This window comes from Salmo salar, chromosome ssa13, assembly GCF_905237065.1.
Source record: "Salmo salar chromosome ssa13, Ssal_v3.1, whole genome shotgun sequence".
Lineage (NCBI taxonomy): Eukaryota > Metazoa > Chordata > Actinopteri > Salmoniformes > Salmonidae > Salmo > Salmo salar.
The window spans coordinates 30,799,918-30,825,248 of NC_059454.1; the positions used below are offsets into that span (position 1 = coordinate 30,799,918).

At 41.6% G+C, this 25,331-nt stretch overlaps 1 protein-coding gene across 1 annotated transcript in view; it reads left to right on the forward strand.

Annotated features, from left to right (window-relative positions):
- The first annotated feature begins 1,239 nt into the window (after nucleotides 1-1,239).
- ajap1 (adherens junctions associated protein 1) overlaps nucleotides 1,240-25,331 on the forward strand; it is an 89,574-nt gene continuing 65,482 nt past the window's right edge. The window contains exon 1 of the mRNA XM_014135425.2: nucleotides 1,240-2,306. Within this exon, the coding sequence (XP_013990900.1) occupies nucleotides 2,278-2,306 (29 nt within the window). The 5' untranslated portion in view covers nucleotides 1,240-2,277. The remainder of the gene's footprint in view (nucleotides 2,307-25,331) is intronic.

Consider the following 25,331-nt stretch of genomic DNA (forward strand, 5'->3'; position numbering starts at 1 on the left):
CAGTGACTATCTCTGAGGTAAAACAACAGCACTCTCCTCATCAACGCTGTCTTTCTCTCTCAATCTCCCTGTCACACACTCTCTCTAATATGTGTGAGAGTGTGTGAGAGAGAAAAAGAGAGGGGAGGGGAAAGAGAAATCAAAATCAATTCTATCACAATACACTTCACAAAAATAAATGAATAAAAAAGAAAGAAAGAATAAGACAGAGGGGGAAATGTGAGGGCGTAATAGCCCAGTTACTCATAGGATTAGAGTTCAGCGTCAGGACTCAAACAACTTAGAAATAACCCACTGCTGGGTCATGAGAGAGAGAGAGAGAGAGAGAGAGAGAGACCAGACAGACAGACCAGACAGACAGACCAGACAGACAGACAGACAGACAGACAGACAGACAGACAGACAGACAGACAGACAGACAGACAGACAGACAGACAGACAGACAGACAGACAGACAGACAGACAGACAGACAGACAGACAGACAGACAGACAGACAGACAACCTCCATCTGCTGGGGAGACAGTTGCGTTTGCCAGCTAACCAACAGACCAGTTTAACAACAACATATTCTCAGTAACAGTTACATAAACTTTTACATCTTTACTTGTGGTTGTTTATCTACCTTAATTTCACTGCCTGAACTGCCAAAATGTAATGACCTAAATGTAAATGTCCAAATGCACAGTTGTAAAATATGCTGGGTATTAGTCTAATGACCTCTGTCCCACAACAATAGAAACTCTTTGACCAAACCAAATTTGGTCAGTTCATTCTACATGAATTAATCTGGTGCACATCAAGTTCCACCGAGTTAAGTCAGTTCTACAAGAGACAATTACATTCCGCCATAAAACATGAATGGATTGTGGTAATGTTAATGAAATACTATACAGCAAAACTTAAGGGCAGCCAAAATAAATGTTTTGAGTGTAGAGGTTTGTTTATCTGTCAATGGTAGTCAACTGAGAGAGTGATAGAGAGAAATCAACCTCTCATGCACTCTCACATTCCTAATAGCTCACCTTCAAACACAACAAATTGGTAATGCAATGTTTGCTGTGTAAATCATATATAACAGGTGATTTCAACAGCTGACTGCACCTGTTTGACACATTGACCCTGAGGTGCAAAAGAAGACCACCACGTGCTCTCTCTGTATCACGCAAGAGCTGAGCTTGTCATATGTAATGTTTTCACTTATCTCGCTGTGGTCATATCAGTATGTCGAGTCTAATGTGATGGGAGGTTGCCTACCTCCAACATCTTGTAATACAGGTGTGCCGATGGCCGAGGGCAAGACCAGAGCGACGGTTTGAGTTTGCAGTGTGGTCTCCAATATCACATATTTTACTTTAAAATGACGTCAGATGGGTGTCAGCCGAAGTAGGACTGGCAGGTTGTTATTCAGTCTGCGAGAGGAACGGAAAGGCACGGAGATATAGCACGGTGTGATAATATTGCACTCTCTCTCTTCAAATGACAAGTGGTTATTTTTCCCTATACCGCTTACCACACGCAACATCTCGCGCTGACGCGCTCACAGACACTCTTCCAAAATAACCCGTTCTCTCACCTAGTCTCCTGTTTCTTTTTTAACATTTTAACCTTTTACTTACATTCATTTATTCAGAGATGTGCGAAATGTGGAATTTTGGCCAACGGTGACCTATCAGCATTTCGAAATTCTTCGGCGCATCTTTTCGGGATTGACTGTTATAACCGTCCAAGCTGGGTATATTTCCTGATGTTTTGCTATTCTCTGCTTCTCAATAATGTAGAAACGTGCGTGGTCATTTTCAGCGCCGAATCCACTGAGGATGCCAACGAATCACCTTGCCTCTCTGGTGTTCTTTTTCATAGCTTTTTGACTGTCTAGTGGAGTAAATTCGATGATTTATATAAAGACAAAGTTTGACCGACACAAGTGGTCAGAGGACACCTTTTGGTAAAAGCACAGTGGACCACCTGTCCACGGACTCGGTGCGTCCTTATCAACCTTATCAAATTAATGGGAAGATAATTGCCAAGTTAGAATAAACAAACAACGTCCAAGATATTTGCATATTCTCTCCTTTGGTGGTGTAAGATCAGGGTTGACATCATATATGGAGTAATTGTATATGCGCAATGTTGAAGGATATAGCCTTAGAATGTTTGCATTAATGACATTTGGAGTAAGGTTCGTCACTTGAGTGTATTAGCCACTATCGACTTTTGTGGAAGCCATCTAAATGGGAGAATACCTGAAGAACTGACTCGAAATTGTTGTCGAGAAAATGTGGATAAAACGGTGTATTGCACGCAGGTAAGAATAATTTAGTCTCTACCTTATATAATTTGCATTATATACGTTTTATGGTAAGTGGAACATGTCTGTTGGTGTTTTTCAATTTATAATATATTATTGTTTCATATTTGCATACGCCCATATCGACAAATGCTCTCTATAAACTACGCCATGGCAAGAGTTATGAGCGTCTGCTGGAATTTAATATTACTTTATCAATTATAGGGCTCACACAATACATACATATTATTTCTATATTTCTATGGTGTCTTTACTGTCACAATGGTTTTTAGATTGTGCATTCAATATTTTGAATGTGGGCATCAGTCGTATGAAGACTCGGTGTGAAGAAATGTCGATGTGAAGAAACTGAGAAAAACTTTCACTTACCGCACGCTGGGGGTCGCCAAAAGTACATGCTGTTGCACGACACGACTGCAAGCCCTAGCTGGCAAATAGGTCGACACACACGCGCACACACACACACACACACACACACACACACACACACACACACACACACACACACACACACACACACACACACACACACACACACACACACACTATATTTTCTCATTGCCTAACACAAGTTCAATATATGAATTACAAGCCATAAGTTGTACCAGAACTGTTAACCCTGTTCCAAAGAGACTATGCTATAATTAAGCAATAAGGCACGAGGGGGTGTGGTATATGTCAATATACCATGGCTAAGGATGACACATCTCGGAGTGCCTAGACACAGCCCTTAGCCGTGGTATATTGGCCATATACCACAAACCCCCGAGGTGCCTTATTGATATTATAAACTGGTTACCAACTAAATTAGAGTAGTAAAAATACATGTTTTGTCATACCCGTGTGTATACAGTCTGATATACCCAGTTTATAATTAAGCAATAAGGCCTGAGGGGGTGTGATATATGTCCAATATACCACAACGAATGGCTGTTCTTATGCATGATGCAACGCAAGGTTCCTGGATACAGCCCTTAGGTTCCTAGATCGAATCCCCGAGCTGACAAGGTAAAAATCTGTCGTTCTGCCTCTGAACAAGGCAGTTAACCCACTGTTCCTAGGCCATCATTGAAAATAAGAATTTGTTCTTAACTGACTTGCCTAGTTAAATAAAGGTAAAATAAAATAAATAAATAAATATTGGCCATATATCACAAACCTCTGAGGTGCCTTACTGATATTATAAACTGGTTACCAACGAAAATAGAGCAGTAAAAATAAATGTTTTGTCATACACATTTGAGTCATTTAGCAGACACTCTTATCCAGAGCAACTTACCGGAGCAATTATCGTTAAAGTGCCTTGGTCAAGGGCACATCAACAGATTTTTCACCTAGTTGGCTCGGGATTCAAACCTGTGACCTTTTGGTTACTGGCCCAATGCTCTTAAGTGCTAGGCTACCTGCTTTCCCACCCATGGTATACAGTCTGGTATACTGCAGCTTTCAGCCAATCAGCATTCAGGGCTCAAACCACCCAGTTTATAATAACCCTTGAAATGGGTGACTTTACTTGTATGTGACAATGTTGTGTTTTTGATACATATTAAAATGTCTACATGCCAGGTCATATTTATTGCATGAATTTGGTGGCTAATATGTCTATGAGATAGCATCATCCGGCACCACTAGATTCTTTGCAGTTTGTTCCTGTGGCTGCTCACATTAGAGCAGAGCTAATGTAAGCACATCCCTCTTGCCAAGTATGCTAATGTTTACTGCTAATGTTTATGACAGCAGTTACATGGGAAAGTATCAAAAGACATCTATCGTGGCACACCTTGTTACTCAGAACACACAACTAGTTAAATGCCCCTAATGAACTAGCTACCCCTTCTCACAGTCAACATTAACTCAGCATCAACTTAACATCAACTCTACATGAACTCAACATCACACCATTAGGGCCACACAACCAGTGATTCATACTGACTTCTGTGGTGTTCAGATAGGATGAGGCTGGTTGGTTGGTTGATTGGTTGGTTGAGACAGGTTCCCCCCTGTGAGAGGTAGAAGAGAGGCGTTTTATTAGTTTTTTATTCAGAATTAATTATTTAATTAGGAAAGTAATAGTATGGGAGTGAACAAGCTTTTTAGGTGATTCACTGAATGCAGAATGGGAGGGACTGCTAATTGCAATAGGATTTCATGCTGAATTGTGTTTCTAATCACTAGACATTTATTTATTTCCCACTGAAACAACGTTAATTAGACATTATGGATAATGTTGAGGGTTGACTTCACAGTCAAACAATAATAATTGTGGACAGAGCAATCATTGCTTTGGAAGATTTAGAAATGAAAAGGCAGAACGCCTATAAAATGATTGGTCAGGTCAGTGACATCACAGCTAGAGAGCTAGAGATCGAGTCCCACAACCCACACCCACCACATTTCCCTGGCCTGCTTTAAAATGGCATGAATTATATTTATATAGGATTTGGTTTTATCAGGCTGAAATATTATTCAAACAATTCTGAGAATTTTGAGGTGTAGCATTCCATATTGAGATTCTATTATTGTGTTATTACTATTCAGTGTTATCACTCTGGTTATGTTACGAGACATGATCCTAGAGGAAAGCCACAACAATTTGGTCTCCCTAATTCTAACATGTGATTGTATCATTATGCGTGTTACCGTGTGTGTGCGTGTGTGTGTGTTTAGGCTAGTAAAGTGCGTAAGAAGCTGTTGATGTGAACCTATGAAGATTTAATACCACCTTGTGTTGCTGTAATAGTCAAATACTACAGGCAACATAAATAGTGTAGTAGCTACAGTAATGTGTCTGCTAACATCTGTTGTTTGTAGAATGGAAATTATACATTTTGGACCTTGTTCAAACAACCTCATCAACTGGAAGTTTATTTTTGTATATATCATTTTTTTATTGGTGAAATTACAATTTTATTGGCTTAAATGAACATAAAAGCACCGGGTTTAATTTAATAATACTTTGATGATTACAAATGAAGAGCTTATTTCCAAATCACTATATACACCAATATTTCACATTGTGTTTTTTCACCAGAAATTATAGCTAATGGCAGGGGTGTCAAACTCATTCCACGGAAGGCTGAGTGTCTGCAGGACTTTGATTTTTCCTGTCAATTAAGACCTAAACAAACAGGTGAGGGGAGTTCCTTACTAATTAGTGACCTTTATTCATCAATCAAGTACAAGGGTGGAGTGAAAACCCGCAGACACTCGGCCCTCCGTGCAATGAGTTTGACACATGTGGCTTATGGGTACTTTCATGTGTGTGTAAAATATTAGTGTTCTCAGATTTTTGATTCATAGATTTTAGGTGTTCATTAAAATGTTTTTTGTTGTTGTGGCAAAACGCTATTCATCCATTCTTTAGCTGGAATGGAATGTTCGCGTATACTATATATTTGACTGTGATATGTGGTTGTCTCACATGGCTATCTTAAGATGAATGCACAAACTGCAAGTCACTCTGGATAAGAGCATCTGCTAAATGACTAAAATGTAAATGTTTTCCATAGAGTTCTCATATTACTGTGTTGATTCATTAAAAAAAAAATTGGTATCACAAATCTTACAAAAAAATGTTATTTGCTACATTTGACTGTGTAAAACATAGCAGTACTACTTTATCTGAGAGTGAAGTGGTTATTTAGCGTTTTGCAAGAAAACATGATTCTTTTTCTCTCTGAAATGAAACCATCAAGTGATAGATTTCAAACAAATACATGGATGTCATTGAACAACCCCATGCCAGTATTAGATAGTGAAAAACACACCAATCTGTTTCATAAATTCCTTAAACAATAAAAGCTAATTGACCAACATTTCTGAAATGGATTTATAGAGTTTTAGAAAAAAAGCTCTTTAAATGTAACACCAAATTCCTACACCTCCTGCTGCACAAGTTCCTCCATTGGGCTGGAAAAATGGCTGGCTAGAAACCCCAAAACAATCAACACAGTATTGACTAACCAAGCACGAAAGTATTGCTCATTATTCGAATCTAATCTGTCCTCTTCACAGACTAGCGAGAATGTGGTAGGACAGCACATGTCACCTATTTGTTCATTTTATACCAAAGCCAGTTACTACTAAATATGAATAAAAATTCATTATTTACGGAATATAGGTGATTGATTCATCGTGAACAGTTTCAAATGAGATAAACTCAAAGTAGACATTGTTCCCTTGAATCCCCCCCGGGTTTTCTCCTGGGACCTATACGCATAGTGTGTGGGAGTGCCCCAAGATTTTCATATTTTTAAAAGTGGCCCCAAATGGTTCGTTATATTTAAAGATACTCTTCATTCTACTTCTCATTGTGATGGTATAGAATAATAGAGTCAGCATGCATGGCTCGTCTTAACCAATAGGGATTCCTCCCGCTCTCCTCCTCCTTGGCATCAATGGGCCTTATCTTGAGCTCTTTTCATGGATGTCACACATGTGATGTTCCCTACGGTGAGCCCTGGCAGTAGTTAGATAGACCAGACAGCCTCTGCTACTGTTGCTGGAGGGGAAGAATTGGCAGGGCTGCCCGGATCCTTCGGGAGGGGTTTGGGGTGGTATTTTTTTTGTGTGTGTCTTTGTTAATGAATGTATAATCATTTGATAACTAAAATCAACTTGATTTATTTCTAATTGTTGTTGAATTTTCGAGAAGGAACCTGCAAGTAAGCATTTTATTGGACAATGTATCTCGCACATACGACTAATAAAAAGTGAAACTGAAAATTATAAATGGATCCTACACATTAAACATTTGTGGGGGTTCTACTAAGCTATATTGAATCGTTTTAAGAAGGTCATACTGAGGATCATTTTGCTATTTGATTTGACATTTTCAGACACCTTGAAGGATAAAAATGAAAAAAAAGACAAAATATTTTGGGCCTTACTGCTATTAGGCCATACAAACGCATGAATAACAGATTTACTACATGAAACAACAGTTAGTCCCCCCCAAAAATGAAAAGGAAGTTTGTTCTGAAGTGTCTGTCCTATATTTGAGAGATATAAGAAAGATTAGGAAACATTTGTCTTTTAAAAAAAAATGTTACATGTATTTAACCCCTTATTTTTGGCATTGACAGTCTCTATATACTTCCATATATTTTTTCAACTGGTACCAGGGACCTTCAGATGAGTCTTGTGAGGCCTTTGAGCATCCTAGAGCAAAACAGACATGTACGTGTTCGTGAGAGTCCCATCTGTCCATAGAGGGGTCATAATAGTTTGTAGGCCAAACCGTTCGGACGCTACAGACGATTTTGTGGGAAGACCGATTTTCTCATGGTCTGAGAAACACCGCTCTAGCTCTGTCACCTTTTATTGCAGATGCGGAAGTGCGACATAGGCGAATGCTGTGGATTGAGGTATCTCTTTGTTAAACTGACATATTTTTATGGGGATTTTTTTATTATGCTATTTAGATTTCCACAGGGGTGCGGACATCAACCTTAGTTTTTTTTATTTTCTCATTTGCAGTGAAATAGGCTGTGTTGCATCTCTGAGCTTCCCTTCTCTGGAGAAGTGTGTGTGTGTGTGTGTGTGTGTGTGTGTGTGTGTGTGTGTGTGTGTGTGTGTGTGTGTGTGTGTGTGTGTGTGTGTGTGTGTGTGTGTGTGTGCGCGTGCTTACAAACACCCTGCACTCAGCAGTCTGCTAAACCCAGGAGGGGAAGGAGAGCTGGTTCCTGTGACACACAGCAGTGACAGCAAAACACAAACCGCCAACTTGGACCATGCTATTAACACCTGACGTAACAGTATACATCTCAGTTTGCCCAGCCGCACAGCCTGATCTTCTGAATCTCATTAGTGCGTTATATAGCTTAATAATTGCCACAACATATAGTGGAGTTGATCAGACCTCTTACTGTAGCACAGCACTGGCTGTTAATGTGAGGCACCTAAGTCAGAATTGTGATTCCCTGAATGGTGTTAAAGTTAGACTCAGCATAATGACATCAGCATTCACAGTGGGGTTACTTCCTGCCTACAGAAACAACAACACCAGGATTCAAGACTGACACTAATTTGGCCCTACCTTGAGGCATGCCCATGTTGGGAAGAGCCAATAGTGGCAGTCTTGGAAGATTTGAATTTTGTTGTTGTTGGTTTCTGTAAGCAGGAAGTTGCCTCGCCTACCTTTAAGGGAATTGAAATACCACCACAACAGAACAAGACTTTGAGACATTAGTCAGGTTATGTTGTTACATTGTTGTGTCATGGTAAAATATGCCTAACATCTGCAGAAAGTACACATGTTATGTACATGACAAAGGTTTACTAAGAAGAGTTAGAATCATAATGAATATTTCAGACCATCAACTTATTGAACTAAACACTATGCATGTCAACTACAAATATTCTCAATCTTATCCGAAATATAGGCCAAGCTCCATTCCATGCAATTGAAACATACTCTATTCCAACCACAATATGCTAACTGCAGAGAAGAGGTTGATAGCAAATTTGTGAGTGGTTTTAATGACCACTGCTGTAACTAAGCCTTGCCACAGTTGCCAGTGTGTGAGCATGTGAAGGAGGATATGGGCTATTATTTCACTGAAGCACATCCATCGCACTGAACCGAGCCTGGGAGAGGAAGCAGCGGAGCTCATACCTGATTCATGTAGTGAGCTTTTGTCAGATCAATACTGACTCTACAAAGGATCAGATTTATCCGTCAGGGCACCTCCACTAACTGGCCTGCTGCATGCAGGCATGGAGGTTGCCTCTCAGCGGCCTGCTTTTCCGAAAACACTTCATAAATGAACAACAGGGATTTTCTGGGAATGGTTTCCCTTTTCCCCGTTCCATCCAGTCAGACTGTACAGTAATTGAGATGGCTGGATAGGAGGCGAAAACCTTGAGTATGAGAACTGAGTTGATTCTAACATTGTCCCATAAGTCCAATCAGGAAGCTTGGGGTGGTTCCCCCCCATCGCTCTCCTTTCGCCATGCAGCCTCATCCCCCCGCTTATCTTTTTCAGCATGTGGGTCATGTACACAGTAGTGGAGGACGGTGTGCTGAGGGATTAATTAATGGAACGTCAAAGCGCCCTTGGCTGTTCCATCTTGGATCCTCCACATTTTTTGTTTTTCCAGGCGTAGGTTCCCACAGCTAGCGGAGACGCAACATTACTTCATCCGCCCGTGGTAGCAGCTGCTGCCTGCTCTGCCTTACAGGCATGGTGTGTGTGTGTGTGTGTGTGTGTGTGTGTGTGTGTGTGTGTGTGTGTGTGTGTGTGTGTGTGTGTGTGTGTGTGTGTGTGTGTGTGTGTGTGTGTGTGTGTGTGTGTGTGTGTGTGTGTGTGTGTGTGTTTATGTGTGGGTTTATGTGTGTGTCTGTCTGTATGTGTCTATGGCAGGGTTGACTTTTTACAGCTTTTCATGTGAGAATCTGAAGCATTGTATTGAAGCACTTGATATATTTCGTAAAATATTTACCACCTAGAGGCCTGCACTGAGGCAATCCATAAATCAGCAGAACCTTCGCTAGAGCAATTTACTCTGAAATAGTGGATTTCTACTGAGAAACCATGACGCTGGGCTAGTTCCCAGATTCATAGCTACAGTTGTCAGAAGTTTACATACACTTAGGTTGGAGTCATTAAAATTCATTTTTCAACCACTCCACACATTTCTTGTTAACAAACTATAGTTTTGGCAAGTCGGTTAGAACATCTACTTTGTGCATGACACAAGTAATTTTTCCAACAATTGTTAACAGACAGATTATTTCACTTACAATTCACTGTATCACAATTCCAGTGGGTCAGAAGTTTACATTCACTTCCATCCAAGATGGCATAGCAGTCAGACGTCCTTTGTCCTCGTCTTGTCGTGTCCCGTGTATATATATATTTACATATTTTCTTCGCATATCTTTTTATATATTTTTTTTAAAAACTTCAAAACACGCTCCTGTAACCCACCTCACCAATTGTTTAAAAAAAGTATTATTCACCTCAAATCTGAAATCCACAACAGAAGTTAGCCAGAAGTTAGCCAGTTCACTGGCTAACGTTAGTATTCAGCTAACCACGATTGGCGGTCATCAGCTATCCTTTAGCTCGAACAGCTATCGCCAGTTTTTGTACAACGCGACTCAGACCAGAGCATACCGGACCTATTTTCTCTCCATATCCCCGGATTTCAACCGCAAGCTCTGGACATTTACACCTGGATCTTGCAGCTAGCTAGCTGCTATCCGAGTGACTATTGGCTAACGTCGGTCCCGGAGCAAACATCAATTATTCCGGAGCTAGCCAGCTGAAGAGTTCCTTCAGCCACTCCTGGGCTACAATCACCTATCCGGACCCGTTTTACTGCCGATGCGGATGCCCGAGGGAGTTATCCAACTGGCCCCTCCGTCGCGACGTAACCTGAACGCCCATCTGCGGCCCGCTATTCGTTAGCTGTCGTATCGGCTGCTATCTGAATAGGTCTATCGGACAATTTTCTTGGGCCACTATAACTATAACTATTTTGCCAATTGGATTGGTCCCCTCTACCACATGGAACCCCACTAATCTACCGACGGAAACGCACAATGTGGCTAAAAACAGACCATCTTCTGCCAGCTTGCTACCCATGGCCGGCTAGCTGTCTGAATCGCCGTGACCCCAACCAACCTCACTACTCACTGGACCCTTATGATCACTCGGCTAAGCATGCCTCTCCTTAATGTCAATATGCCTTGTCCATTGCTGTTCTGGTTAGTGTTTATTGGCTTATTTCACTGTAGAGTCTCTAGCCCTGCTCATTATACCTTATCCAACCTTTCAGTTCCACCACCCACACATGCGATGACATCACCTGGTTTCAATGATGTTTCTAGAGACAATGTCTCTCTCATCATCACTCAATGCCTAGGTTTACCTCCATTGTATTCACAGCCTACCATACCTTTGTCTGTACATTATACTTTGAAGCTATTTTATCACCCCCAGAAACCTGTTACTTTTACTCTCTGTTCCGGACGTCCTAGATGACCAATTCTCATAGCTTTTAGCCGTACCCTTATCCTACTCCTCCTCTGTTCCTCTGGCGATGTAGAGGTGAATCCAGGCCCTGCAGTGCCTAGCTCCACTCCTATTCCCCAGGCACTCTCTTTTGATGACTTCTGTAACCGTAATAGCCTTGGTTTCATGCATGTTAACATTAGAAACCTCCTCCCTAAGTTTGTTTTATTCACTGCTTTAGCACACTCTGCCAACCCGGATGTCCTAGCCGTGTCTGAATCCTGGCTTAGGAAGACCACCAAAAACTCTGAAATCTCGATCCCTAACTACAACATTTTCAGATAAGATAGAACGGCCAAAGGGGGCGGTGTTGCAATCTACTGCAGAGATAGCCTGCAGAGTTCTGTCCTACTATCCAGGTCTGTACCCAAACAATTTGAACTTCTACTTTTAAAATCCACCTCTCTAAAAACAAGTCTCTCACCGTTGCCACCTGCTATAGACCACCCTCTGCCCCCAGCTGTGCTCTGGACACCATATGTGAACTGACTGCCCCCAATCTATCTTCAGAGCTCGTGCTGCTAGGCGACCTAAACTGGGACATGCTTAACACCCCAGCCATCCTACAATCTAAGCTTGATGCCCTCAATCTCACACAAATTATCAATGAACCTACCAGGTACCACCCCAAAGCCGTAAACACTGGCACCCTCATAGATATCATCCTAAACAAATTGCCCTCTAAATACACCTGTCACAACGGGTGGCTTGAGGAATCAGGAGAGGTGGAGTCAGGCGCAGGAGACAGATGATTCCGGGAATAAAGTTTAATAAAATATTCACACAGAAAAATATGCAAAGAACGGAGTGCAGGGTGTGCAAAAATAAAGGCACCACCCTTAAAAGAACGTTCACCAGGGACGCAGTCCAAAAACAATACAACGTAACTCCAAGAGGGAAAAACACAGAACCTCATAACAAACAATCAACCCTGACAACGAACAATCCCGGACAAACCACAAACCTAACTAGCTAGCCTAAATACCCTTCCCCACTATCAACTAACACAAAACAGGTGCGTAACTAACCTAGGCCTAACTAACAAAACGTGAAACATAAATCGGTGGCAGCTAGTAGGCCGGAGACGACGACCGCCGAGCGCCGCCCGGGCGAGGAGGGGCGCCACCTTCCGTAGGTGTTGTGACAACACCTCTGCTGTTTTCAACCAAGATCTCAGCGATCACTGCCTCATTGCCTGCATCCGTAATGGGTCAGCGGTCAAACGACCTCCACTCATCACTGTCAAACGCTCCCTGAAACACTTCAGCGAGCAGGCCTTTCTAATCGACCTGGCCCGGGTATTCTGGAAGGATATTGACCTCATCCCGTCAGTAGAGGATGCCTGGTTATTCTTTTTAAATGCCTTCCTCACCATTTTAAATAAGCATGCCCCATTCAAGAAATGTAGAACCAGGAACAGATATAGCCCTTGGTTCTCTCCAGACCTGACTGCCCTTAACCAACACAAAAACATCCTGTGGCGTTCTGCATTAGTATCGAACAGCCCTCGTGATATGCAACATTTCAGGGAAGTTAGAAACCGATATACACAGGCAGTTAGAAAAGCCAAGGCTAGCTTTTTCAAGCAGAAATTTGCTTCCTGCAACACAAACTCAAAAAAGTTCTGGGACACTGTAAAGTCCATGTAGAATAAGAGCACCTCCTCCCAGCTGCCCACTGCACTGAGGATAGGAAACTCTGTCACCACCGATAAATCCACTATAATTGAGAATTTCAATAAGCATTTTTCTCCGGCTGGCCATGCTTTCCACCTGGCTACTCCTACCCCGGTCAACAGCACTGCACCCCCCACAGCAACTCGCCCAATCCTTCCCCATTTCTCCTTCTCCCAAATCCAGTCAGCTGATGTTCTGAAAGAGCGGCAAAATCTGGACCCCTACAAATCAGCCGGGCTAGACAATCTGGATCCTTTCTTTGTAAAATTATCTGCCGAAATTGTTGCAACCCCTATTACTAGCCTGTTCAACCTCTCTTTCGTGTCGTCTGAGATTCCCAAAGATTGGAAAGCAGCTGCAGTCATCCCCCTCTTCAAAGGGGGGGACACTCTTGACCCAAACTGCTACAGACCTATATCTATCCTACCCTGCCTTTCTAAGGTCTTCGAAAGCCAAGTCAACAAACAGATTACCGACCATTTAGAATCCCACCGCACCTTCTCCGCTATGCAATCTGGTTTCAGAGCTGGTCATTGGTGCACCTCAGCCACGCTCAAGGTCCTAAATTATATCTTAACCGCCATCGATAAGAAACAATGCTGTGCAGCCGTATTCATTGACCTGGCCAAGGCTTTCGACTCTGTCAATCACCACATCCTCATCGGCAGACTCAATAGTCTTGGTTTCTCTAATGATTGCCTTACCTGGTTCACCAACTACTTCTCTGATAGAGTTCATTGTGTCAAATCGGAGGGCCTGTTGTCCGGACCTCTGGCAGTCTGTATGGGGGTGCCACAGGGTTCAATTCTTGGGCCGACTCTTTTCTCTGTATACATCAATGACGTCGCTCTTGCTGCTGGTGAGTCTCTGATCCACCTCTACGCAGACGACACCATTCTGTATACTTCTGGCCCTTCTTTGGACACTGTGTTAACAACCCTCCAGACGAGCTTCAATGCCACACAACTCTCCTCCCGTGGCCTCCAACTGCTCTTAAATTCAAGTAAAACTAAATGCATGCTCTTCAACCGATCGCTGCCTGCACCTGCCCGCCTGTCCAGCATCACTACTCTGGACGGTTCTGACTTAGAATATGTGGACAACTACAAATACCTAGGTGTCTGGTTAGACTGTAAACTCTTCTTCCAGACTCACATCAAACATCTCCAATCCAAAGTTAAATCTAGAATCGGCTTCCTATTTCGCAACAAAGCATCCTTCACTCATGCTGCCAAACATACCCTCGTAAAACTGACCATCTTACCGATCCTCGACTTCGGCGATGTAGTTTACAAAATAGCCTCCAATACCCTACTCAATATATTGGATACAGTCTATCACAGTGCCATCCTTTTTGACACCAAAGCCCCATATACTACCCTCTACTGCGACCTGTATGCTCTCGTTGGCCCTCGCTTCATATTCGTCGCCAAACCCACTGGCTCCAGGTCATCTATAAGTCTTTGCTAGGTAAAGCCCCGACCTTATCTCAGCTCACTGGTCACCATAGCAGCACCCACCCTTAGGACGCGCTCCAGCAGGTATATTTCACTGGTCACCCCCAAAGCCAACTCCTGCTTTGGCCGCCTTTCCTTCAAGCTCTCTGCTGCCAATTACTGGAACAAATTGCAAAAATCAGTGAAGCTGGAGACTCATATCTCCCTCACTAACTTTAAGCATCAGCTTACAGATCATTGCACCTGTCCGTAGCCCATCTGTAAATAGCCCACCCAACTACCTCATCCCCATATTGTTTTTTCCCCTGCTTTGCACCCCAGTATCTCTATTTGCACATTCATCTTCTGCTCATTTATCACTCCAGTGTTTAATTGCTAAATTGTAATTATTTCACCACTATGGCCTAGTTATTCTCTTACCTCCCTAATCTTACTTCATTTGCACACACTGTGTATAGAATTTTCTATTGTGTTATTGACTGTACGTTTGTTTATTCCATGTGTAACTCTGTGTTGTTTGCATTGCACTGTTTTGCTTTATCTTGGCCAGGTCGCAATTGTAATTGAGAACTTGTTCTCAACTGGCCTACCTGGTTAAATAAAGGTGAAATAAAAAATAAATAAAAATGATAACGTGGTGAACAGACTGTGGCTCGGGTGGTTGATGTCCTTGATGATCTTTTTGGCCTTTCTGTGACATTGGGTTCTTTCGGTTCATGGAGGGCAGGCAGTGTGCCCCCGATGATGCGTTGGGCAGAATGTCACTCAATTACCCCATGTCAGTTAAAGGTCCAATGCAGCTGTTGTAGCTCAATATCGAATCATTTATGGGTAACAATTATGTATATTACTGTGGTTGTTTTCAATTAAAATGGTAAAAAAGAAACAAAAATGGATTCTTAGCAAGAAAATTAGCTGATATTGGCAGAGAGGTTTGGAACTCTCTTTCTTATTGGTCTATTAACTAATTTACCGCATGGTGATGACACCATGGACGGCCAAGACACCATCCCACCAAAACAGGCAGATATTTCAGGCAGTCTTTTCAAACATCTCTTTTCAGACAGGACATTATCATAATTTTCACAATTTCACAGTATTATTGCAACCTCATAGTGTGGAAATATATATATAAAGGCTTTTGAATACACTTGGGAAAAAAAAGAAGTAACGTTTTTGAATGCTCTGGGTTTAAAAAAAAAAGGTTGATTGTTAAATTAGGGCGTTTTCACATGAAATTCGGCACCCTGGTTCGGTTTCCGGTAGTGTTTGTGAGAATTCTACAAAATACGTTTTGCAAGATCTGAAAAAATCAGTTTCAGGTTCTATTAGCAAGACACACATTTTACATGACGTTAGCGAGCTATCTTGTTTACAATGGGGAAAAAAAGTTCCACACATTGCTGCGTCACAATACCTGGTACTATGGTCCTAGATCTTGGACCCACTACTCACGCAGGTCCAGGATTAGTTTCAGCCAGGGTTCGTTTGCATTTCACACATGCTTTATAGCGTGGATCAGGGTGCCAAGCTCTCCAGGATCTGGATCATAAGAGGATATGTGAAAGTGCCCTTAGTCTAGTTAGTCTAGCCAGCTATTTACAGTAACTTGTAGTAATCATGGCAAAATTACCGAACAGGGCACTTAGGGCACGTGCCCAGGGGTCCTGACCTCCAGGGGTCCTGACCTCCCAGTGTTCTGACCTTCAGGGGTCCCCCATTGATTTTTTTAGTCACGCTAACTCAAATATCAAATGAACATGCCATGGCAAAATGTGTAGAATTACAGGAATTTTGCTTTTTAAACTACAAAAATGTATCCCACCCAATGTTTCCACACTGACCAGAAACTGGAAACTGCACACTCCAATTAAAGTTCCAGCTTATACTTATTTCTCAAATAACACTGTTTGATTCATGATTTCAAAATGTCTTGCGATGGGAGGAGTGTGTATACTGTAGTGTGTGTGTGTATGTGAGAACATGCTGGATGGTGTTTGCTCTAATGCTTACTCTAAGAGGTTGAGTACACAGGCCTCCCAACAGGCTCCAAATGGAGGCTCAATGGGCTCTCAGCCTTTCCTAAGACTTGCCGTTTTAAACAGACTTATCAAAACCACACAGACCGCTAACAATATTCACAAAATGGGATTTCTTGAGCAAACACAAGCCACTAGGCCTACCAAAAAACAATATTTTGCTATTACTTTTCTGTTGATGAACAAGTGACAAAAGTGATACATTTTCCAAGTGTCATGAACTAGGGCCCTGTGTTTTAGTTAATCATGTCACATGACCTGGATTTTAACCTTTATTTAAAGCTTTTTTATCAAACTGTCCCCTTTTCTTTTCATGTCAGATGGTACAGGACCATCCTCAGACAATTTCTTTATGTCACATGCACAAGTACAGTGAAATTCCTTTCTTGCAAGCTCTAAACCCAACAATGCAGTAATCAATAACAATGTAGTACTAAAAATAACATAAGGGAGAACAAAAACAGACAAGAAATAGAAGAACATGAGAAAGTTCAGACTTAAATTGACAATATCAGACTTAAATATTAGACTTAAATTAACAATATCTCCAGTATGACAGTATGACAATATCACCAGTATGCTCAACCTAGTCTCCATGGTTTAAGTTTTGCATATAAACTCTTAAATGTTTTAAACAGAAGCTTAGAGAATATTATCAATTATAAAATTAAATAAATTCTACGCACACTTCCAAACATTTTCAACAATTAGCTTATGCTGGGCTGATTATCGCAACCATTTAGCCACTTATCTAAAGCCTGCCAGAGGATGATGCTTTTCTCTTCTCCAGAACACCCCCAATAGCCCACCTTCCCCCTGAATCTCCCCTCCACAACGCTGCTACTCTTAACGGGGGCCAAGGCTGAGCCCTTTCTATCTCTGGTCCAGAAGCTAAGACAGTTATTGGAAAAAAGGGAAACAACATAGGCAATAAAGGATTAAAATAACTATAGACAAATTTGCTAATGGCCCTAATTTGAAGCACTGCCACAATGTGACATTTACTCAGGGGATTATACGTAGGAGATAAGTAATGCATTGATGTCTCAAAAGAACACTAATGTTTTCCAGGCTTTGATAATAGATTCAGTGCCAATGGTAGTATTGGATAGAATGCAAGCTAATATGGAATGAGGCACTTTATATCTTGTATTTCCTAATTCTGTATCCCGAGACTACTGGCAGCGCATGTAGTTATTGTCTGTGACTGTGCAATATCTTACAGTGTGATAGAATAGGCCTAACCCTAAGTTTTTTCTCTTCTACTCGTGTCAGAATATGGCACATTCAATGAAAGAAGAGAGTTTGTCTGGAGGACTGTAGTGCTATAGCTAGATAAACTGTGTGTGTGTGTGGGGGGGGGGGGTTAATGTAATAAAAGAAGCAGCCATGTATCCTCATCATTCATGAATTTCCAATGCGGCAGCATCCATCAGGGTCCCTCCGAATCCCTGTCAGTATTTTGTATACACCCTGACATATTCAATTAACCTTATCGTTAGTAATTCATTGAGTTTATTGGACTGAAAGAAGGGCTGCCATATTTTTCATTTCAATAACACAATTTTCTGTGAAGTCCTGCTATTGTAAATGTCTATATATCTCCGGAAAATGATAGCTGGTGTTTTACCAACATCATGGATGATTAACTTAAGTGTACGCGTTCCTTTCTAAGTAACATTGGAGATTAACATCAATTCAGCTTTTGAGAGACACTTGCATTACAGTGTACTATAGCGTCGTTCCATCAAGCTTAATTCAGGGGAAGAAGATGCCATTGCCAATTAACGTTCTCCCCATCATTCTCTCCAGTGAGCTAACTGTTAGTCTCACTCTAACTATCTGTAGAATAACAATTTGCCAGTGATTCATTGATCATCTTCAGAATCAGCATTTCCCTTGAATGTCATGTTAACCATTCCTGACCAGGGTGATTGAGAATAAGAAAGTAATTAAGAGGAGAATGGTGCAGTAGATCTTCATAAGTGCTCTAATAATTCCATCCCAACCATCTCCAAGCACCAGTCTTAAGCACTGTAATATAGCTCTCATTTTCCTAATGATATCTGTGTTCTAAAGTGGAGATGGTGATAAAGGTATTGGAAAAGAATGCTGTGGAGATTGTATCTCATTTGTTGATGTGAGTTCTTGGCAAGGAAGGACCACATCATCTGCCACCCCACCCCACCCCATTCCTAAACCTACAGTACCTAGCCATAAAAGTAAATCTTGAGCACCAGTCCTTCAAAGAAACTCAAAACAGTATGGAATCACAGGCTTTTTTGAGAAAGTTATTAATCACTTGGCTGTTTCAAGGTTCTGATACAGGTAGCGATAGAGACATTAGCCATGGAGACTGACTCATTCACTTCACTACATTGCAGTGGGGGTTGATGTCGGTGCAATGTGCAAAGACGTCATAGGGGAACAGAAATTGGGCTTTTTGTAATCTCTCTGTAATTTTCTTGTTTTTCTAAATATTTATTTCATAGTGGTCAGTCGTTTATTTCAGTCGTTTGGAGCACGGTTGCTTAAGGCTATTCGGGCTTTAAAGTGCATCTCCACTGACCTCGTCTTAAAAACAGTGATTATTCTGGGTCAGACTCCCTTAAAGCTGCAATGCTCGTATTAATCGAAGTGGGAAGGCAGTGAAGGACTGTTCTCCTGCCCTTGTTTTGCCGTACCCTCAAAATAGGAGTGAAATAAACCGCATGACCCGCTCTCTTCCTTATCTACTTAGGGTAATGTAAAAAAAAAGGCTGCTTATGAATCGCGGAGATACAACCACCCACTGTGGATATTTAGGTTAATTTACACTTCAGATGTAATTAATTATGGGGTAATTGGCATCCTATGGTGCGTGTGTGTGTGGTTTTTTTTTGGGGGGGGGTTACTGTAATTTACTGTAATTTCCAAACCAATGTTGGTGCACACACACTTCTGATGTTAACCATTGTAGTAATATGAAATGCTCAGTCTAATCTGCCAATATGAAAAACGTGTTTTCCAATTCCAATCAAGGTCAACTACATTCTCCTAATATAACAATGAATGGTTGCATTTGAAGCATGTTCATTAGTTTCTGTCGATGAATCCTTTTAAGATGTAGCTATAGCAGCATTCATTGGAACAAGACTACTGTGCTATTTCCCATCCAGACTCACTGTCGATGGTTCATTGACACATGGTTGTTTGGGGAATGCATCAACATGATGTCAGCTTGTAATACCACAATCTGCTGCTGCACCAAAAACAATAGCAGAGCCCCGGTCCCTCTCCTTGCATGCTTGAAGCTATTCATAGAACCCAGGGCCTCGGCTCTCTTCTGCTCTCCTCTTAACTACACTCGTGGGGCCATTGTTGTAATTTGATGAAGCAGTCAAATCTGTCCTGCTGCCAGTGGGCTCCCAGTTGCTGTTTCTGCCTGCACTGCCCCTGTGAGTCAGATGAAAGGGATCCGTCTTTGTTCCATGGACTGTATGTGATCACACAGTTTCCCCCCGCTACACCACTCTGCAACTGTTCAGAAGTTCCTCTCAAGGTAATGCAAATGCTACCCCCCCTGTCCCTCCCTCCCATTTCCCCCACTCTTCTATTTTAAGTATCATAACCCTCATGTGAGCAGGCGCTCGAGGCTGCCAGTTTCAGGAGAGGAGAGGTAGAATGAATGGATTCCCATTGTATGAGCTACTGCTGATATTTTGCCTGAGTGTCAGATGCCTTTCAATGCCCTTTCAATGCTCTTCATGCAGAGATGAACCTGGTTCATAGTGCCACGACTCAAACTGTGTGGTTTTCAGAATGTCGTTCCTTACCCCCGCATACCCTAAAGGTGATGGAAAGCCTTGGCAATGCTGTGTCTTTGCAATGAAAAATAAGGAATAAAAAGCAGCCTTTTCAGACAACTTGGCTAACTTGGTCTTATGTCAGAATACACACAGACATAAAATGACAGAGGGTTCTCTCCCAGTCAACTGGAAATTGATCCTGTTACGTAAATCACTATACTCTTCCAGAGTTGTGAAATATGTAATTATTTATTAAATAATTACAACAAGCTTTGTAATATACACTGAGTGTACAAAACATTAGGAACACCTGCTCTTTCCATGACCGACTGACCAGGTGAAAACTATGATCCCTTATTGATGACACCTGTTAATTCTTTAGAGTCTAAAACCTTGTGGGGAGGGGCGACGCAAAGATGACATATGGAATTGTTTTAAGATGGTCATACTATGGATCATTTAGCTATTTGATTTGGAATTTTAGAACCCCTTGAGGTATCCCCCAAAAATTTACAAAATTATTTGATCAAATATTGATTTTGAACTGTACTACTGTAGCCCATAGAAACTAATTGAATAACACATTCATAAATGGAAAAAAGGACTGTCAAAAAATCTATAATAAAAAACAGGGTTCTGAAGTGTCTGTCCTAAATCTAGGAGATATAAGAAAACTCAGGAAATATATATACAGTGCCTTCGGAAAGTATTCAGACCCCTTGACTTTTTCCACATTGATCAATCTTCACACAATACCCCATAATGATAAAGCAAAAACAGTTTGAAAGTTTATTTGCTAGCAAAGACTTTATAAAAAAAAATCAAAAAACTGAAATATCACATTTACATACGTATTCAGATCCTTTACTCAGTACTTTGTTGAAGCACCTTTGGCAGCGATTACAGCATCAAGTCTTCTTGGGTATGCCGCTACGAGCTTGGCACACCTGTATTTGTGGAGTTTCTCCCATTCTTCTTTGCAGATCCTCTCAAGCTCTGTCAGGTTGGATGGGGAGCTTTGCTGCATAGCTATTTTCAAGTCTCTCCAGAGATGTTCGATCAGGTTCAAATCAAATCAAATCAAATGTATTTATATAGCCCTTCTTACAGCTGAGATCTCAAAGTGCTGTACAGAAACCCAGCCTAAAACCCCAAACAGCAAGCAATGCAGGTGTAGAAGCACGGTGGCTAGGAAAAACTCCCTAGAAAGGCCAAAACCTAGGAAGGTCAAGTCAGGGCTCTAGCTGGGCCACTCAAGGACATTCAGAGACTTGTCCTGAAGCCACTCCTGCGTTGTCTTGGCTGTGTGCTTAAGGTCGTTGTCCTGTTGGAAGGTGAACCATCGCCCCAGTCTGAAGTCCTGAGCGCTCTGGAGCAGGTTTCCATCAAGGATCTCTCTGTACTTTGCTCCGTTCATCTTTGCCTCGATCCTGACTAGTCTTCCAGTCCCTGCCGCTGAAAAACACCCACCACCATGCTTCACAATAAAAAAAATGCTTCACAAAAAAACAAAACACTAATCAAACATGGAATCATCATAAACCCAAACTCTTTAAAAAAAGAAAGAAAAAAAAAGACACTGAATAATTTCTAGAGATATGGAGCAACTATGGCATGAGATGGTGCCAGGTTTCCTCCAGATGTGACGCATGGCATTCAGGCCAAAGAGTTCAATCTTTGCTACATCAGACCAGAGAATCTTGTTTCTTATGGTCTGAGAATCTTTAGGTACATTTTGGCAAACTCCAATCGGGCTGTCATGTGCCCTTAACTGAGAATTGACTTCCGTCTGGCCACTCAAATCAAATCAAATCATTTGTCACATGCGCCGAATACAACATGTGTAGACCTTGAAATGCTTATTTACAAGCCCTTAACCAACAATGCAGTTCAAGAAATAGAGTTAATAAAATATTTACTAAATAAACTAAAGTGAATTTCTTTCTTTTTATAAATTAGTAACACAATTAAATTACATAACAATAACGAGGCTATATAGAGGGGGTAACGGTACCGAGTCAATGTGCAGGGGTACAGGTTAGTCGAGGTAATTTGTTAAGTTACTATGCATAGATAATAAACAGTGAGTAGCAGCAGTGTAAAAACAAAGGGGGGGAGGGGGTTGGGGGGGTGTAACGTAAATAGTCTGGGTGGCCATTTTATTAATTGTTCAGCAGTCTTATGGCTTGGGGGTAGAAGCTGTTAAGGAGCCTTTTGGTCCTAGACTTGGCGCTCCTGTACTGCTTGCCTTCCTCTGACACCGCCTTGTATATAGGTCCTGGATGTCAGGAAGCTTGGCCCCAATGATGTACTGGGCCGTACACACTACACTCTGTAGCGTCTCAGGTGTGCGTAATGATGGGCAGCGGGAGCAGGCGTGACACAAAGAGATATTTACAGTTTATCACTGTGTATGATGTTATAATATCTTATGTAGGTGTTATAATGGCTTTATGAATGCAGGCATATATGAAAATGGTGAACAATTTGCCAGCACACCGACAAATCGCAGATGAACGGCAGATCAACATTCGGTTTGGTGTGCGTGGTCCTTAAGTGTAAGGTCTCCAAAATACATGTCACCAGTTAAATGTTGTACTGACTTTGCACAGCACTTTTGGAGTAGCTGCTGAGACAAAAAAAAATGTAACTGTAGATGTTTTCCTGTCAAGGGTCTTACACCAAGATGATTAAATGGCCGCAGCACTCTTGTGGATAGCAACCAAGCTCGAGTCTGATGCCTTGGACAGGCTCCCGTTTTAAATGTGCGGAATCCAATGAAGGCAATAGCAAAACCTGAATCTACCTCGTCTCATACACTAGACGTAATATAGTAAACACAAATCTGGGACACTGAATTGAGTATGATATGTTTCATTTGGTATGGTTACATAAGATAGAAAGTTACTTAAGACAAAAGCAAAAGCAGAGTGGTCAGTGTGGATGGGTGGGTGCATAACGTGAATGTTATATACACGTTATATACACCCACCCATCTAGCGATCCAAAGGTTGCGTTTTCGAATTATCACGGACAACTATAGCATTTTAGCTAATTAGCAACTTTGCAACTACTTAGCATGTTAGCTAACCCTTCCTCTAACCCTAACCTTAACCCTAACCCCTAGCCTAGCTAACGTTTGCCACCTAGCTAACCTTAGCTTTAGCAACCTAACCACCTAGCTAACATTAGCCACAACAAATCAGAATTCGTAACATATTATACGTTTTCAAATTCGTAACATATTGCACAAATTGCCATTCGTAACATATTGTACAAATTGCAATTTGTAACATGTCATACAAATTGTAATTCATAACTTATCATACATGGATGATGGAAATCCCCACACTAATGCTTTCCATACGAAACGTAACATGTCATGCTGAATGGAGTGTCGTGGATTTATATTTACTATGTTACATCTAACCCTGAGTCCAGCTTGAATAAATAGGTAGCAACAGTAACCAAGTGGGTGGAGCTTAAGGAAGGGTGAATTAGAAACTCGATTTAAACCATTCCACCTAGTGGTGCACTATGGACGATATTAAACGCTTTTTACATTGTTGCAGCTATGATTGATGAAGACTTGAGACATTTTTTCAATTTTGGCAGCTGTAATGTCCTTTGGTCTTGTATAACAATCTCAAGGTTATTGAAATATTATGGACAACGAGTTGCACCAATGCCCCTGCTCCTGTGACATGATGTTGGAAGCAGAAGTGAGATTAGGGACTGCAACAGGGCACCACCACCATCTTAGGGTGGGAAACAGAATGGATTTCTGTTGAAAACTACTGGAAAACTGATTTTGAGTTTCATCCCCTAAAAATTATAATTTAACCCTCAGATGTTTACGTATGTGGACCATCCAAACTGTACTACCTACTGTAGAAATGAAATGCATGCTCTCTGAAGCTTGCATATCTTTGCCCATTGATTTGACCTCAAGGCCATTTTTTTTAACTTTGTGTGGGAGAGAGCATGATACAACTATAGCTGGCATAAATACACCATCAATTGCTAGACACCTTCCAACAAAAAGCTTCAGTTACTGTATAGGCTCTGAAAATGTCAACATTAGCTTAAACCACGAGACAATGCCTCTAGGGCTATAAATCACATAGAAAAGACGAAACACTGATTCAGTGGGAACCCGCCTACCTGCCATTGCACCTGCTGTAGCTCTTTCAGCCAAGCAGAGGGAAGGTGCTTTCACCAAAGCACCTTTCAATGGCTGTGTTGGGAAGGGAAATGATGTGTACTCAGTGCAAGGGTTGTCGAAGGCAATGCTGATAAAATGTCTATTGATGGCGATGTGGAGCAGTGGGGAGGTGAGTGGTGGGGGGGGGGGGGGGGGTGAACTAGATTATTTAAAGGCCTGCCTTTCTCACCTCCCTCTGGTGAAGAACCTGGATCTGCCAAAGGCCTTGTTTCTGATGCTACCTGACTCCCAGGAAGAGTTCTAATTACAACCTATATTACACACAGCATTACTGTACTGTGAGTATAGCAGACCTTATTTTCTAGACCACATTCAATCACTTGCAAACTGACAGGAGAGCGAACTGACAGGAGAGCACTATGTTCAGACCTTGTGTATAGTAACGTACATATTGCAAGGAACTGCCCTTGATCCTTTGTGTTGTCTGTATCTTGCATGGCATAAATTGGTTTTTCCCTTTGTTGCTGGAGTGATGTGCACAACTAGTTACGTGGCGTTATTTACCTTGACACTAATACATCTCAGCTGTGATGGAATTGCATGAAACTGCATGTCCCTATGTGCCTGGTCCTGGATGGTTTTCTTAATCTCTATCACTGCCAGTGTAACCATGGATGCTCAACTGTAGTCGGCTAGTGACACTACCTTCCTACGTGAGGCTTTGCTCTCTGCCCTTTGTTTTTTCATAACCACTGAACGTTGTCCAGCCTGGCCTCATTACACACCTGAGATCTGAACACCAGGCACAAGCTCTCATAAATACATTCCCAAACAAGGAATTGCTACCTAACCATCCATTCAATTACTCTCTGATTAC